This window comes from Ciona robusta, chromosome 7 (genome assembly GCF_009617815.1).
Source record: "Ciona robusta chromosome 7, ASM961781v2".
NCBI classification, from domain to species: domain Eukaryota; kingdom Metazoa; phylum Chordata; class Ascidiacea; order Phlebobranchia; family Cionidae; genus Ciona; species Ciona robusta.
The window spans coordinates 7,392,634-7,410,836 of NC_143241.1; the positions used below are offsets into that span (position 1 = coordinate 7,392,634).

The 18,203-nt window shown below is 32.0% G+C and overlaps 1 protein-coding gene and 1 long non-coding RNA gene across 7 annotated transcripts in view; one reads left to right on the top strand and one right to left on the bottom strand.

The window, feature by feature from the left end:
• The window catches only part of LOC149734341 (uncharacterized), a 28,293-nt gene extending 25,983 nt beyond the window's left edge, over positions 1-2,310 (top strand). The window contains exons 2-4 of one of the 3 annotated variants that reach the window (XR_016385384.1): positions 82-144; positions 1,582-1,646; positions 1,704-2,308. This is a non-coding gene — a long non-coding RNA (uncharacterized LOC149734341). Of the gene's footprint in view, positions 1-81; positions 145-1,581 lie in introns of all 3 variants that reach the window. The other 2 variants (XR_016385385.1, XR_016385386.1) reach the window with 2 other exon arrangements.
• A 10,930-nt stretch (positions 2,311-13,240) lies between these two features.
• On the bottom strand, positions 13,241-17,939 carry LOC149734346 (caspase-2-like). Of its 4 annotated transcripts, none has more exons than XM_089880380.1 (12): positions 17,789-17,939; positions 17,491-17,541; positions 17,297-17,353; positions 17,076-17,108; positions 16,717-16,817; positions 16,437-16,616; positions 15,675-15,768; positions 15,377-15,517; positions 15,133-15,168; positions 14,599-14,700; positions 14,149-14,258; positions 13,241-13,822 (listed from the first exon to the last, which is right to left on the bottom strand). In XM_089880380.1, exons 6-12 carry the CDS (start codon positions 16,497-16,499, stop codon positions 13,697-13,699), a joined length of 672 nt encoding a protein of 223 aa, XP_089736506.1. In that variant the 5' UTR covers positions 16,500-16,616; positions 16,717-16,817; positions 17,076-17,108; positions 17,297-17,353; positions 17,491-17,541; positions 17,789-17,939; the 3' UTR covers positions 13,241-13,696. The 4 variants fall into 4 exon arrangements, with proteins under 4 accessions (XP_089736506.1, XP_089736508.1, XP_089736507.1 ...); XM_089880382.1 differs by having other exon boundaries at positions 17,491-17,528; positions 17,789-17,926; XM_089880381.1 differs by lacking the exon at positions 17,076-17,108.
• Between the last annotated feature and the right edge of the window lie 264 nt (positions 17,940-18,203).

The following is an 18,203-nucleotide window of genomic DNA, read 5'->3' on the forward strand; positions in this document are numbered from 1 at the left end:
TGCATTTTAACTTGCATATAGTAACTTTGTACAACAGTATTTAAAGGGCAAGCTCTCTTAAATTTCGAATTTGTTTATCAGGTTGATAACACACCACCTGGGATGTTTTTCTCGGCTACCGACTAAACTATCACCGCGCCGAAGGTACAGTTTGGTTATATAGTAGGGTGGGGAAAGATGGGATGCTTATTCGTCCCATTTGGTAGTAAAAAAAAACATTCACAGATATATAAAACCGTATCCTCACGACTCGCATAGCCCGTTGTTAAATGTTTAAAACACGATCAGGATATTTGCACATTATGTGCTAAAGGTGTCCCATCTTCCCCCACAGTACCATAGATTTCCACAGTATAGTCTGACCGACGTTGAGTCTGACTGTCATGCGTGACGACAACGTGACCAAAGAATGTTTTGAAAACAAGCGAATGACTCGTGCAGTTTACATTATTTGAATTATAGTACTAAACAAGTTGTGTCAGTAAAGAAACATAAAACATTGGTTTAATAGCTCGACTTTGTAAAATAATTACAGCGCTCTTTTAGTCGGCCGGCTAAGTTTCTGTGCATTACTTATTACAAAAGTTGTTATGTCAAAATCTACCGCCTAAAGTTTTAGTCGAGTGACTAATAAAGCAAAGTCGAATGTAGGCGGCGACTACTTTAGTCGGTAGACGAGAATGCCAACCCTGGACGGCCTTCTTGCGCCTCCAAGTGGTACGCGTGTCGATGTAGGTTAATGGAAAACGAAGTCAAATTTTATAATTGGTAGGCTATTTTTTCCTGAGCTGAATGTATAATTATTTTTTTATGTTTAAAAACGTACTTGAGTTAGTGCATTGGTTAGTGACAATTATATTTGAAGGAATGGAAATTATTTTTAAACCGATTTCATTTTTCATTAAATACAGCTGGTTTACATATACGCGTTATAACATGCAATATAGTAGGGTGGGGCAAGACGGGACACCTATAGCACGTAATATCCAAATATCATGATTGTGTTTTAAACAATTAACAAAGGTCTCTGGGAATCGCGAGGATAGAACACCCGTGTTATAGCGACTGTCGCTGCCGGCCACACGAGGAAAAGTTACATTTAATGTTATATTCAAGGTGTCTGGAAAGTGACTGTGTACTGTTCTAATAATTAAAAAACGCATATATTATGATGGGGTAAAATAGCACAGGGTTTCATTCTTTTTGTCTCGTCTCATTTGGTAGAAAATAAAAAAAATCGAAATTATATTTCAATTGTGGCCAATTTAAAATGAACAATTTTGGGAAACTTTTGTAGAAAGGCTGCTCGACGAAAAACGATCTTTTTACGATGAAGAATCTATATGGTCACTATGTGCCAAATAAACCTTATTTAATAATAATGCAATGACACCATGTGAATGGCAAAGATAAATATTCGTCTACAGTCTACACCATACCATGGCCTAATCAATACATTTTGCCATGACCATGTATTGAGTGGGCCATGACCATACCAAACGCATATAGTAGGATAGGACAGGTTTCCATTCTTTGTTTGATTGAGCACCGGTTAAACCTCGACTATACGCTACCTTACAGATTACAACATCGGCAACAAAATTGTTCACGTCCCTGGATGAATGAAGCGATCCAAATCGAGGAAGGTATATACATAAACTGTTTACTATATACCGTGGTACCATGACGTATCTGTCCCACAGGACCGGTGGCACGTGGGTTTCGTTTGTGACACGTGAAGGTTTCGGTACAGATGTTGGTATGCACCTATTCCTTGTGAACTATTGGTGAAGTTTTTTTTTCCATCATGATCCAATCTTTGGGTCAATCCTCTTTAAATCCGATTCTTTCCATTATACGGGTCGTGTTTTTACGCACATTTTTTTTCTTCCTGTAGCATGGTAATCTAATGATGTATACTCTTTCGTGCTCTGTTATGTTAAGTCGTGCTCTGTTATGTTATTTTTTCATGGTGTTTATTTCGTGAGCCGTATTATTTTTAATTTTCAATTCCGTAGCTTTTTAAAGTGACATTCCGTTTCCCTTGTTTGTATGATTGCATGCCTGAACCATGCAATCACACAGTTCGAACAAAAAAGGTTGAACGTTACAATAAATTGTTTCAATTAAATTTTAGTAACTCAGTGCAAATTGACCACATATTGGGTGCAACAGCCACACTTTTTGACTCAGACTCTTTCCTACACCTTTAATTCATAACGTGATTTAACGACTGTGGTTTTATGTTCATTTTCTTCGTTATTAAAATAAAATGATCTTTCCAAACGTTGTGGCAAAAATAATGGTTACCGGGTAATGAATATGGTTGCCACGTAAAAAATATAGTTGTTAGCGGTAATACCAAATGGTTTCTATGGTCAAAATATGGTTGTTAGTGGTAATAGCAAATGGTTTCTATGGTCAAAATATGGTTGTTGGTGGCAATAAAAAATGGTTTCTATAGACAAAATATGGTTGCCACGAACAAAATATGGTTGTTAGTGGTAATAACAAATGGTTTCTGTGGACAAAATATGGTTGCCAAGTACAAAATATAGTTGTTAATGGTAATAACAAATGGTTTCTACGGACAAAATATGGTTGCCACGAACAAAATATAGTTGTTAGTGGTAATAACAAATGGTTTCTATGGTCAAAATATGGTTGTTAGTGGTAATAGCAAATGGTTTCTATGGTCAAAATATGGTTGTTAATGGCAATAACAAATGGTTTCTATGGACAAAATATGGTTGCCACGAACAAAAAATAGTTGTTAGTGGTAATAACAAATGGTTTCTGTGGACAAAATATGGTTGCCAAGTACAAAATATAGTTGTTAGTGATAATAACAAATGGTTCCTATGGGCAAAATATGGATGCCACGTACAAAATATAGTTGTTGGTGGTAATAAATTATGGTTTCTATGGACAAAAATATGGATGCCACGAACAAAATATAGTTGTTGGTGGGAATAAAAAATAGTTGCTATGGACAAAAAATGGTTGCCACATACAAAATATAGTTGTTAGTGGTAATAACGAATAGTTTCTATGGAAAAAATGTGGATGCCACGTACAAAATATAGTTGTTGGTGGTAATAACGAATAGTTTCTATAGACAAAATATGGTTGCCAGGAACAAAATATAGTTGTTGGTGGGAATAAAAAATAGTTGCTATGGACAAAAAATGGTTGCCACATACAAAATATAGTTGTTAGTGGTAATAACGAATAGTTTCTATGGAAAAAATGTGGATGCCACGTACAAAATATAGTTGTTGGTGGTAATAACGAATAGTTTCTATAGACAAAATATGTTTGCCACGAACAAAATATAATTGTTGGTGGGAATAAAAAATAGTTGCTATGGACAAAATATGGTTGCCAGGTACAAAATATAGTTGTTAGTGGTAATAACAAATGGTTTCTATGGACAAAAATATGGTTGCCACGTACAAAATATAGTTGTTAGTGGTTATAACAAATGGTTTCTATGGGCAAAAATATGGTTGCCACGTACAAAATATAGTTGTTAGTGGTTATAACAAATGGTTTCTATGGACAAAATATGGTTGCCACGAACAAAATATAGTTGTTGATGGGAATAAAAAATAGTTGCTATGGACAAAAAATGGTTGCCACGTACAAAATATGGTTGTTAGTGGTAATAACGAATAGTTTCCATGGATAAAATGTGGATGCCAAGTACAAAATATAGTGGTTAGTGGTAATAAATTATGGTTTTTATGGAGAAACTATGGTTGCCACGTTCAAAATATAGCTGTTAGTGGTAATGAAAAATGGTTTGTATTGACAAAATATGGTTGCCAGGTACGAAATATAGTTATTAGTGGTAACAACAAATGGTTTCTATGGACAAAATATGGTTGCCACGAACAAAATATAGTTGTTAGTGGTAATAACAAATGGTTTCTGTGGACAAAATATGGTTGCCAAGTGCAAAATATAGTTGTTAGTGGTAATAACAAATGGTTTCTGTGGACAAAATATGATTGCCACGTACAAGATAGAGTTGTTAGTGGTTATAACAAATGATTTCTATGGAAAAAATATGGTTGCCACGTACCAAATATAGTTGTTAGTGGTATCAACAAATGGTTTCTATGGACAAAATATGGTTGCCACGAACAAAATATAGTTGTTAGTGGTTATAACAAATGGTTTCTATGGACAAAATATGGTTGCCACGAACAAAATATAGTTGTTGATGGGAATAAAAAATAGTTGCTATGGACAAAAAATGGTTGCCACATACAAAATATAGTTGTTAGTGGTAATAACGAATAGTTTCTATGGAAAAAATGTGGATGCCACGTACAAAATATAGTTGTTGGTGGTAATAACGAATAGTTTCTATAGACAAAATATGGTTGCCAGGAACAAAATATAGTTGTTGGTGGGAATAAAAAATAGTTGCTATGGACAAAAAATGGTTGCCACATACAAAATATAGTTGTTAGTGGTAATAACGAATAGTTTCTATGGAAAAAATGTGGATGCCACGTACAAAATATAGTTGTTGGTGGTAATAACGAATAGTTTCTATAGACAAAATATGTTTGCCACGAACAAAATATAATTGTTGGTGGGAATAAAAAATAGTTGCTATGGACAAAATATGGTTGCCAGGTACAAAATATAGTTGTTAGTGGTAATAACAAATGGTTTCTATGGACAAAAATATGGTTGCCACGTACAAAATATAGTTGTTAGTGGTTATAACAAATGGTTTCTATGGGCAAAAATATGGTTGCCACGTACAAAATATAGTTGTTAGTGGTTATAACAAATGGTTTCTATGGACAAAATATGGTTGCCACGAACAAAATATAGTTGTTGATGGGAATAAAAAATAGTTGCTATGGACAAAAAATGGTTGCCACGTACAAAATATGGTTGTTAGTGGTAATAACGAATAGTTTCCATGGATAAAATGTGGATGCCAAGTACAAAATATAGTGGTTAGTGGTAATAAATTATGGTTTTTATGGAGAAACTATGGTTGCCACGTTCAAAATATAGCTGTTAGTGGTAATGAAAAATGGTTTGTATTGACAAAATATGGTTGCCAGGTACGAAATATAGTTATTAGTGGTAACAACAAATGGTTTCTATGGACAAAATATGGTTGCCACGAACAAAATATAGTTGTTAGTGGTAATAACAAATGGTTTCTGTGGACAAAATATGGTTGCCACGTACCAAATATAGTTGTTAGTGGTAATAACAAATGGTTTCTATGGGCAAATATGATTGCCACGTACAAGATAGAGTTGTTAGTGGTTATAACAAATGATTTCTATGGAAAAAATATGGTTGCCACGTACCAAATATAGTTGTTAGTGGTATCAACAAATGGTTTCTATGGACAAAATATGGTTGCCACGAATAAAATATAGTTGTTAGTGGTTATAACAAATGGTTTCTATGGACAAAATATGGTTGCCACGAACAAAATATAGTTGTTGATGGGAATAAAAAATAGTTGCTATGGACAAAAAATGGTTGCCACGTACAAAATATGGTTGTTAGTGGTAATAACGAATAGTTTCCATGGATAAAATGTGGATGCCAAGTACAAAATATAGTGGTTAGTGGTAATAAATTATGGTTTTTATGGAGAAACTATGGTTGCCACGTTCCAAATATAGCTGTTAGTGGTAATGAAAAATGGTTTGTATTGACAAAATATGGTTGCCAGGTACGAAATATAGTTATTAGTGGTAACAACAAATGGTTTCTATGGACAAAATATGGTTGCCACGAACAAAATATAGTTGTTAGTGGTAATAACAAATGATTTCTATGGACAAAATATGATTGCTACATACCAAAATATAGTTGTTAGTGGTATCAACAAATGGTTTCTATGGACAAAATATGGTTGCCACGTACAAAATATAGTTGTTAGTGGTAATAACAAATGGTTTCTATGGACAAAATATGGTTGCCACGTACAAAAAATTGTTGTTAATGGTAATAACAAATGGTTTCTAAGGACAAAATATGGTTGCCACGTACAAAAAATTGTTGTTAATGGTAATAACAAATGGTTTCTAAGGACAAAATATGGTTGCCACGTACAAAATAACGTTGTTTGTGGTAATAACAAATGGTTTCTATAGACAAAGAATGGATGCCACGTATAAAATATAGTTGTTAGTGGTAATAACAAATAGTTTCTATGGACAAAATATGGATGCCACGTACAAAATATACTTGTTAGTGGTAATAACAAATGGTTTCTATGGACAAAATATGGTTGCCACGTACCAAATATAGTTGTTAGTGGTAATATCAAATGCTTTCTATGGAAAAAATATGGGTGCGACGTACAAAATATAGTTGTTAGTGGTAACAACAAATGATTTCTATGAAAAAAATATGGTTGCCACGTACCAAATATAGTTGTTAGTGGTAATATCAAATGCTTTCTATGGAAAAAATATGGGTGCCACGTACAAAATATAGTGGTTAGTGGTAATAACAAATGGTTTCTATAGACAAAAAATGGTTGCCACGTACCAAATATAGGTGTTAGTGGTAATAACAAATGGTTTCTATAGACAAAATATGGTGCCACGTACAAAATATGGTTGTTAGTGGTAATAGCAAATGGTTTCTATGGTCAAAATATGGTTGTTGGTGGCAATAAAAAATGGTTTCTATGGACAAAATATGGTTGCCACGAACAAAATATAGTTGTTAGTGGTAATAACGAATAGTTTCTGTGGACAAAATATGGTTGCCACAAACAACATATAGTTGTTAGTGGTATTAACAAATGGTTTCTGTGGACAAAATATGGTTGCCAAGTACAAAATATAGTTGTTAGTGGTCATAAAAAATGGTTTCTACGGACAAAATATGATTGCCACGTACAAAATATAGTTATTAGTGGTAATAAAAAATGGTTTCTATGGACAAAATATGAATGCCACGTACAAAATATGGTTGTTAGTGGTAATAACAGATGGTTTCTATGAACAAAATATGAATGCCACGTACAAAATATGGTTGTTAGTGGTAATAACAGATGGTTTCTATGAACAAAATATGGTTGCCACGTACAAAATAAAGTTGTTAGTGGTAATAACAAATGGTTTCTATGGACAAAATATGATTGCAAAGTAGAAAATATAGTTGTTATTGGTAATAACAAATGGTTTCTATTGACTAAATATTGTTGCCACGTACCTAATATAGTTGTTAGTGGTAATAACAAATGGTTTCTATGGACAAAATATGGATGCCACGTACCTAATATAGTTGTTAGTGGTAATATCAAATGGTTTCTACGGACAAAATATGATTGCCCCGTACAAAATATAGTAGTTAGTGGTAATAAAAAATGGTTTCTATTCACAAAACATGGTTGCCACGTACAAAATAACGTTGTTTGTGGTAATAACAAATGGTTTCTATTGACATAATATGGATGCCACGTACAAAATATAATTGATAGTGGCAGTAACAAATGGTTTGTATTGGCAAAATATGGTTGCCAGGTATGAAATATGGTTGTTGATTGTAATAACAAATGGTTTCTATGGTCAAAATATGGTTGTTAGTGGTAATAGCAAATGGTTTCTATGGTCAAAATATGGTTGTTAATGGCAATAACAAATGGTTTCTATGGACAAAATATGGTTGCCAAGTACAAAATATAGTTGTTAGTGATAATAACAATTGGTTTCTATGGGCAAAATATGGTTGCCACGTACAAAATATAGTTGTTAGTGGTAATAACGAATAGTTTCTATGGAAAAAATGTGGATGCCACGTACAAAATATAGTTGTTGGTGGTAATAACAAATGGTTTCTATGGACAAAAATATGGTTGCCACGTACAAAATATAGTTGTTAGTGGTGATAACAAATGGTTTCTATGGGCAAAAAATGGTTGCCACATACAAAATATAGTTGTTAGTGGTAATAACAAATGGTTTCTATGGACAAAATATGATTGCCAAGTACAAAATATAGTTGTTATTGGTAATAACAAATGGTTTCTATGAACAAAATATGGATGCCATGTACAAAATAAAGTTGTTAGTGGTAATAACAAATGGTTTCTAAGGACAAAATATGATTGCCAAGTAGAAAATATAGTTGTTATTGGTAATAACAAATGGTTTCTCTTGACAAAATATGGTTGCCACGTACAAATTATAGTTGTTAGTGGTAATAACAAATGGTTTCTATTCACAAAACATGGTTGCCACGTACAAAATAACGTTGTTTGTGGTTATAACAAATGGTTTCTATTGACATAATATGGATGCCACGTACAAAATATAGTTGTTAGTGGTAGTAACAAATGGTTTGTATTGGCAAAATACGGTTGCCAGGTATGAAATATGGTTGTTGATTGTAATAAAAAATGGTTTCTATGGGCAAAATATGGTTGCCAGGTATGAAATATGGTTGTTGATTGTAATAACAAATGGTTTCTATAGGCAAAATATAATTGCCACGTACAAAATATTGTTGTTAGTGGTAATAACAAATGATTTCTATGGACAAAATATTGTTGCCACGTACAAAATATTGTTGTTAGTGGTAATAACAAATGGTTTCTATGGACAAAATATGATTGCCAAGTAGAAAATATAGTTGTTATTGGTAATAACAAATGGTTTCTATGAACAAAATATGATTGCCACGTACAAAATATAGTTGATAGTGGCAATAACGAATAGTTTCTATGGACAAAATATGGATGCCACGTACAAAATAAAGTTGTTAGTGGTAATAACAAATGGTTTCTATGGACAAAATATGATTGCCAAGTAGAAAATATAATTGTTATTGGTAATAACAAATGGTTTCTATGGACAAAATATGATTGCCAAGTAGAAAATATAGTTGATAGTGGCAATAACGAATAGTTTTTATGGACAAAATATGGATGCCACGTACAAAATAAAGTTGTTAGTGGTAATAACAAATGGTTTCTATGGACAAAATATGATTGCCAAGTACAAAATAAAGTTGTTAGTGGTAATAACAAATGGTTTCTATGGACAAAATATGGTTGCCAAGTAGAAAATATAGTTGTTATTGGTAATAACAAATGGTTTCTATTGACAAAATAGGGATGCCACGTGCCTAATATAGTTGTTAGTGGTAATAACAAATGGTTTCTATGGACAAAATATGGTTGCCACGTACAAAATATAGTTGTTAGTGGTAATGACAAATGGTTTCTATGGACAAAATATGGATGCCACGTCCCTAATATAGTTGTTAGTGGTAATAACGAATGGTTTCTATGGACAAAATATGATTGCCACGTACAAAATATAGTTGTTATTGGTAATAACAAATGGTTTCTTTGAACAAAATATGGATGCCACGTACAAAATAAAGTTGTTAGTGGTAATAACAAATGGTTTCTAAGGACAAAATATGATTGCCAAGTAGAAAATATAGTTGTTATTGTTAATAACAAATGGTTTCTCTTGACAAAATATGGTTGCCACGTACAAAATATAGTTGTTAGTGGTAATAACAAAGGGTTTCTATTCACAAAACATGGTTGCCACGTACAAAATAACGTTGTTTGTGGTAATAACAAATGGTTTCTATTGACATAATATGGATGCCACGTACAAAATATAGTTGTTGGTGGTAGTAACAAATGGTTTGTATTGGCAAAATATGGTTGCCAGGTATGAAATATGGTTGTTGATTGTAATAACAAATGGTTTCTATGGGCAAAATATGGTTGCCAGGTATGAAATATGGTTGTTGATTGTAATAACAAATGGTTTCTATAGGCAAAATATAATTGCCACGTACAAAATATTGTTGTTAGTGGTAATAACAAATGATTTCTATGGACAAAATATTGTTGCCACGTTCCAAATATAGTTGTTAGTGGTAATAACAAATGGTTTCTATGGACAAAATATGGTTGCCACGTACCAAATATAGTTGTTAGTAGTAATAACAAATGGTTTCTATAGACAAAATATGATTGCCACGTACAAAATATAGTTGATAGTGGCAATAACGAATAGTTTCTACGGACAAAATATGATTGCCAAGTAGAAAATATAGTTGTTATTGGTAATAACAAATGGTTTCTATGAACAAAATATGATTGCCACGTACAAAATATAGTTGATAGTGGCAATAACGAATAGTTTCTATGGACAAAATATGGATGCCACGTACAAAATAAAGTTGTTAGTGGTAATAACAAATGGTTTCTATGGACAAAATATGATTGCCAAGTAGAAAATATAGTTGTTATTGGTAATAACAAATGGTTTCTATTGACAAAATATGGTTGCCACGTACCAAATATAGTTGTTAGTGGTAATAACAAATGGTTTCTATGGGCAAAATATGGTTGCCAGGTATGAAGTATGGTTGTTGATTGTAATAACAAATGGTTTCTCTTGACAAAATATGGTTGCCACGTACAAAATATTGTTGTTAGTGGTAATAACAAATGGTTTCTATGGACAAAATATGGTTGCCACGTGCAAAATATAGTTGTTAGTGGTAATAACAAATGGTTTCTATTGACAAAATATGGTTGCCACGTACCAAATATAGTTGTTAGTGGTAATAACAAATGGTTTCTATGGGCAAAATATGGTTGCCAGGTATGAAGTATGGTTGTTGATTGTAATAACAAATGGTTTCTATAGGCAAAATATAATTGCCACGTACAAAATATGGTTGTTAGTGGTAATAACAAATGATTTCTATGGACAAAATATGGTTGCCACGTACCAAATATAGTTGTTAGTAGTAATAACAAATGGTTTCTATGGACAAAATATGATTGCCACGTACAAAATATAGTTGATAGTGGCAATAACGAATAGTATCTATGGACAAAATATGATTGCCCCGTACAAAATATAGTTGTTATTGGTAATAACAAATGGTTTCTATGAACAAAATATGGATGCCACGTACAAAATAAAGTTGTTAGTGGTAATAACAAATGGTTTCTATGGACAAAATATGATTGCAAAGTAGAAAATATAGTTGTTATTGGTAATAACAAATGGTTTCTATTGACTAAATATTGTTGCCACGTACCTAATATAGTTGTTAGTTGTAATAACAAATGGTTTCTATGGACAAAATATGGATGCCACGTACCTAATATAGTTGTTAGTGGTAATATCAAATGGTTTCTATGGACAAAATATGTTTGCCACGTGCAAAATATAGTTGTTAGTGGTAATAACAAATGGTTTCTATGGACAAAACATGGTTGCCAAGTACAAAATATAGTGGTTAGTGGTAATAACAAATGGTTTCTATGAACAAAATATGAATGCCACGTACAAAATATAGTTGTTAGTGATTATAACAAATGGTTTTTATGGACAAAATATGGTTGCCACGTACAAAATATAGTTGTTAATGGTAATAACAAATGGTTTCTATGGGCAAAATATGATTGCCACGTACAAAATATGGTTGTTAGTGGTAATAACAAATGGTTTCTATGGACGAAGTATGGTTGCCACGTACAAAATATAGTTGTTAGTGGTAATAACAAATGGTTTCTACGGACAAAACATGGTTGCCACGTACAAAATATAGTGGTTAGTGGTAATAACAAATGGTTTCTATCAACAAAATATAAATGCCACGTACAAAATATAGTTGTTAGTGGTAATAACAAACTTTTACTTTGGGCAAAATATGATTGCCACGTACAAAATATAGTTGTTAGTGGTAATAACAAATGGTTTCTATGAACGAAATATGGTTGCCACGTACAAAACATAGTTGTTAGTGGTAATAACAAATGGTTTCTATGGACAAAATATGGTTGCCACGTACAAAATATAGTTGTTAGTGGTAATAACAAATTTTTTCTTTGGGCAAAATATGATTGCCACGTACAAAATATAGTTGTTAGTGGTAATAACAAATGGTTTCTATGGTCAAAATATGGTTGCCACGTACAAAATATAGTTGTTAGTGGTAATAACAAATTTTTTCTTTGGGCAAAATATGATTGCCACGTACAAAATATAGTTGTTAGTGGTAATAACAAATGGTTTCTATGAACGAAATATGGTTGCCACGTACAAAATATAGTTGTTAGTGGTAATAACAAATGGTTTCTATGAACAAAATATGAATGCCACGTACAAAATATAGTTGTTAGTGGTAATAACAAATGGTTTCTATGGACAAAATATGAATGCCACGTACAAAATATAGTTGTTAGTGGTAATAACAAATTTTTTCTTTGGGCAAAATATGATTGCCACGTACAAAATATAGTTGTTAGTGGTAATAACAAATGGTTTCTATGGACGAAATATGGTTGCCACGTACAAAATATAGTTGTTAGTGGTAATAACAAATGGTTTCTATGAACAAAATATGAATGCCACGTACAAAATATAGTTGTTAGTGGTAATAACAATTTTTTTCTTTGGGCAAAATATGATTGCCACGTACAAAATATAGTTGTTAGTGGTAATAACAAATGGTTTCTATGAACAAAATATGATTGCCACGTTCAAAATATAGTTGTTAGTGGTAATAACAAATGGTTTCTATGGACAAAATATGAATGCCACGTACAAAATATAGTTGTTAGTGGTAATAACAATTTTTTTGGGGGGGCAAAATATGATTGCCACGTACAAAATATAGTTGTTAGTGGTAATAACAAATGGTTTCTATGGGCAAAATATGGTTGCCACGTACAAATTATGGTTGTTAGTGGTAATAACAATTTTTTTCTTTGGGCAAAATATGATTGCCACGTACAAAATATAGTTGTTAGTGGTAATAACAAATGGTTTCTATGGACAAAATATTGTTGCCACGTGCAAAATATAGTTGTTAGGGGTTATACCAAATTATTTCTATAAACAAAATATTGGACAACATATGAATAAGTGAGCTTGAGATACATACCTCTTACCTTGTAAATTCTCTGCCTTAATCGAAACAAGTCGAATACTTGGTCGAATATAACATCTGCCAATTTGTTATGGAAGAAAGTGGCACACAAAACAATGACCTTAATGCAATGTCTCAATAATAACCAAAAAGTTTTCCGAGGGACTTTGGTATAGTACTGTGCGGTAAGATGGTTAGCGTTGGAACATAATGTCCCTTATTTCCTAATCGTAAATCATGTTCTTTAGTATTCCACATACATTAAGTTAGATTTGGATAAACTTTATCATTAAATTTGTACCGCAAACACAATCACACCTTTCCTAGGCATCTATATTTTCTTTATTTACAAATACAGAAGCGTATACAGTTTTAAACTAGTGACAACTTTATTGAAACAATCGATCAGTAAAATCTACACAGAAAAATCCACATAATGATTAATATCTATACGATGAATAAAATATTAATGAAGGGTTAGAAGTACAGTGGTAAACAATAGATATATATATATTTATAAACTTATTCAAAAGCATAAAAAGATTACAAATGTTTTATAATAAAGGCACAAGTTAATCGAACTACTGCAGAATCAATTACAAAATTATTTAGATTTACAGCAAAAAACAAGTTAGGAGTAACATGACACAATACGCTTTTTAATTGTTAATTGTTATGACTTTTTCTTGTATATACTGTTCTATAAGCTATTAGGTCATTGACAGACAGAAATGAAAATGCCTTCTGCCTTACTTGAAAATGTTTAGTTGTTCGTTTAAGGAAATCCTGGGAAGAGATAAAGTTTTTTTCTAAGTCTGTCCTGAGTTTCAGTAGATACCTGGCACCCATGAAACTGTTCCATTGGAGCATTAGCCATTTGTTGAGACACCGAATATCTGACCTTTACAAATGTGGATATAAATGATTTTAAGAGCAAAGTAAACATCAAACTGGGCTTTCTTAGTGGCTTATTTACTGAACACCACAAAAATGATTCTTGAATTATTATTTTTTAATTTAAATGAACAGTTAAGTAATTTTTCTTATAGGGCTAAAATTACAGTTTAGTTAGCACTATGTATAATTTATTTCATGATGTAACCAGACCGTCTCAGTTTAGTATGCACTTTTTCTCCTAATGCATCATAGCAATGATATTCTAGAATATCTTGTAAACAAATATTTTCTGAAAACTAAACTTTTATGAGTGAACAATAATCATGTTACCATAGTCATCATGTCAGCTACATGTTCATTCTTTGCTTGTTCAGAAAACACTGTTGCAATCGCCTTGATGAACCAAGAACCTGTTGCTTCATTACGGAAGGACATGTCACCTAAAATATAAACTCATTCTCACTGTTGAGTTATAACATGGTTGTCTTCTTATACACCAGACACACATGGTGTATTCATACACCTCATGCTCACTGTCGAGTTATAACATGGGTGTCTTTTTATACACCTGGCACACATGGTGTATTCATACACCTCATGCTCACTGTTGAGTTATAACATGGGTGTCTTCTTATACACCAGACACACATGGTGTGTTCATACACCTAATGCTCACAAGGTAAGTTAGATATAGATAGTTACGTGGTTGTGGTTACAACATGTATGCTCCTTAAACAGCATGAACTTTCTCATTCTAAGTAAATATTTCAACTGAATTACCCTTAACTGTGGGGTAAGCAACCAGAATGTCACTTTCCTCTGGAACCTTTTGCTCTTTAGTACAGACAGCTTGTTCTTCCTGTAGTGTAGGTGCATCTGTATCTAATAAGTGGTTCTGGTTAATGTGGTGTTAAATTTATACCAAGTTAGGAATGGGCCGATCTCTGACCAAGCACCACCTGTTTTGAAGCTCAGCGTTTGGGTAAAAAGGTTGAATGCTGAGCACAAATGTTATTGCTATAATGTTGCACACGAAAATATGAATAATGAATAAAGAGAAGCAACTAAAAGATAGGACAAGCCAGCATGACTTTTTTTTAAATTATTTTTTGCTTCGTTGGTAATTTGTTTTCTGAAAATTAACGAATCCCAACGTGAGCGAATTAAGATTTGCGTGTGTTTTCATATTCGATAATTCAATTAAAAGCAAAACAAACTAAAGCTAAAGTTATTTTGATACAAAGCGTTGGCTACTCCATGCTTTTACAACTTGAGCATATTTCTACCTCATATTAAAACACATGAACATCATACCTGTTAAAGATACAATCGCTTTTGGAGATGCAGAATCTGCCAATGAAAAAAATACTGATTTTAATAAAAACTGCTCATTGTATAATTATATGTATAGCCATGATTTTTTTTTAAGTACTTGGCAGACTTGTCTATTTTTATCTAGGATAAAGAAACAGTACCATGTTACTAGTAGTACAATGGTTTTATTATCATCTAATACTATTATCTGTAACACTGTTATAAAGATATTTAGTATTTTCACCTTTACGTAAACTCTGGAAGAAGATAAGCTTGGGTTTGCCATTCAAATGAGGACGATCTGTTGAGTTATGAAATAATTTCACGACATCTTCAGTTGGAATGTTTTTATCGTCATTTCCACAAACTACATTCTGGCCATCCACTGTATTGACATAAATGTTTTAGAATAATAAACATAGATGATACGGCATATCAATGAATGTATATGGTAAAGAGTAAAAGTATAAATCATCAATATTATTTAAAATATTAAATGTATATATACATCAATATTATTTAAAATATTAATTGTAACTTACTGAAGTTTCCATGGCCTAAAATTATCACAACACAGAAGTCACATTTTTCATGAATGTTGCTTTGTGAAAACTTGACTAAACTTTTCAGCATTTTCTGAAATTAAACATAAGATAAAAAACATACTAATTTATTTTAATTTTTTAGGTATGTTTTAGGTTTTATTTTTCAAATCTATAGTGGTATATTTTGTTTAACACTTTGTTTTACATACATGCTATTTGAAAAAATTAACAAAAAACTTTAGAAGTACAAGAAGAATATGAATACTACGAGGTCATTGAGAAAGTTCATACTTGCTAGGTGTTGCAACCACTTTTTTCATTCATTTGAATGTAAATATGTTTTTAACCATAACTGTGTTTATACAAATGTTGCTTTGTCAGCATGTCCATTTCGTTTTAATTAATTTTCAAACTTTGCTACTGTAATCAAATAAATAAAAGTTATTATTATTAGTATAATATGTAAATACAGTTACACAGAAAAAGATCATATATTACAATAAATTTTTTTGTCATTTAGCATTAACTATTCTTTGTATTTTCACCTGAAAAACTCTAGCACTTACTTCATTCAGACCAATTACACACCCCAGGTATATTTTTAGAACTACAAACTGTGTTTTGTTGTGATTTGTCACAAGTCATATCTTTGGAATTTGGCCAAAGTATCGTCTTTTCATTACATGGATTTCTTGTTAGAATTAAACAATCTGATAACAAGCCAACAGTTGCTGACTACTTAGTAACAAATGCACAAACCTCAGCAGTTCGGTTTTCTTCTACTTTAACTTCACATTGAAACCCCCACCATAATTGCTCCATTAGTTCTACATCTCTTTCAGCTTCGTGTCTGTGATGTTGTGGTCCACATTTAAACCCTTTATAGTTGTTCAGTATCAAAACATGAGCCTTTGGGAAACAATGTCGAATAGGATATACCTGGAAAAATAAAACAATCTCTTTTCAGGCTGCAACCTTATTGTTGATATATTAGCTCTTCCCTACATCAACAACATACATTTATATTTTACATACTAACCTTCTCATCACTGTTTATTAAATGATCACCATACAAATTTGAACTACAATTCAAAACATGAACATTCTTTCTTTTATAGGTTGAAACATCTCTTGCTCGTTCTATGATGAAACGAATACATTGTTTTTAAAATTTAAATTTCAATCACCATTTTCTTAATACAGTACTAATAAATAAACATTTTAATAAAAACTTTGGTATAACATATTTCGTTAAAAATATTTACAAAATTACAAAAGTTATCCAACACATGCCAATATTGTTAAATTGATTTTTTTCAGATTGAATTCTAGTTACCGGATGTTAATATGTTTAGAATTTTATTTGTTCATTTAATTAATGATAATAGTTTAAGTTACCTTTACTCAATATGTAGGAAGGTGTTGGTGAATCTTAAAATTAAACACAAAATTTTATTACTTTTGCTAGTAAAATTATAATTTTCAGGTTCACAAGTGTGAATACCATTAAGCTATGAGTTTTACAAAGTGTAAACAAAATAATAACCGCGAATTGGTTTTTACACAAAAATCAGTACTTTTAATGCGGTATAAAAAAACATAAAAGTTTTTATACTTACATGTCAATGGTCTTGGAATTTGGGGACTGCGATAACATTTTTCTGTGAAAATATCCCCTAAAAACAGAATATGTTATATACATTTTCCCTAATTTCTTTACTTATCATCACAAACCTTTAAAATGTTCTAGTAATTTAAATATCACAATATGGATTATGTCTAGTAGAAGAATATAAACACAACACATAACCACCTGCAGTAGTTGGTTCAGTTTTTCAAGATTGGTTTCATCTGGACACAAGAACTGGTTGACAAGAAGATGAAATATTACAGCTTTTCTTGGCATTTTTGGAAAGTTAGAACGAATAAAACAACAACAAACTGAATCAAATGACATAACTTTGGGAGTTTTGAAACTTTGTAAAAAAATATAATTTCTGGGGTAATGAGCCAACTTTTGCCAATAATCTAAATCCACTGGCGTGCTTGCAACCAGGACCTTACCCTTATTCTATTGTATATATATAAGATAAAACTTATGAAATTTTCACCTCGAATTTTTCTTGACTTGACCACCATTTGGTATTGTTGTTCCTCAACATTGTTAGGGTAATCCTTTAGCTGGTGGCCACCTGAAATTTTGGTTTCAAAATGTTCCTTAGGTCTCACTGATACTCATTGTATAATTTTTTTTTGAAAAAACTCGGGCGTTCGTGTCGAAAATTAACTTTGAAAGTGCGCGAAATCGTGCTGCGTCACCGTATTTTCCACATCAGCCGTTATGAATAAAACCAAGGTTGGATTATTACGTCATAGAATGCGTATTGTTACGTTTGATTCCTACGTTAAAACAGTGGGGAAAAACAAGGCTATACAGTCTTATAACGTATGTAATATACCACTATTGTGACGTAACAGACCGCGATTGTGACGTAATAAATCGTTAACCTTACGCAAATCAGACGA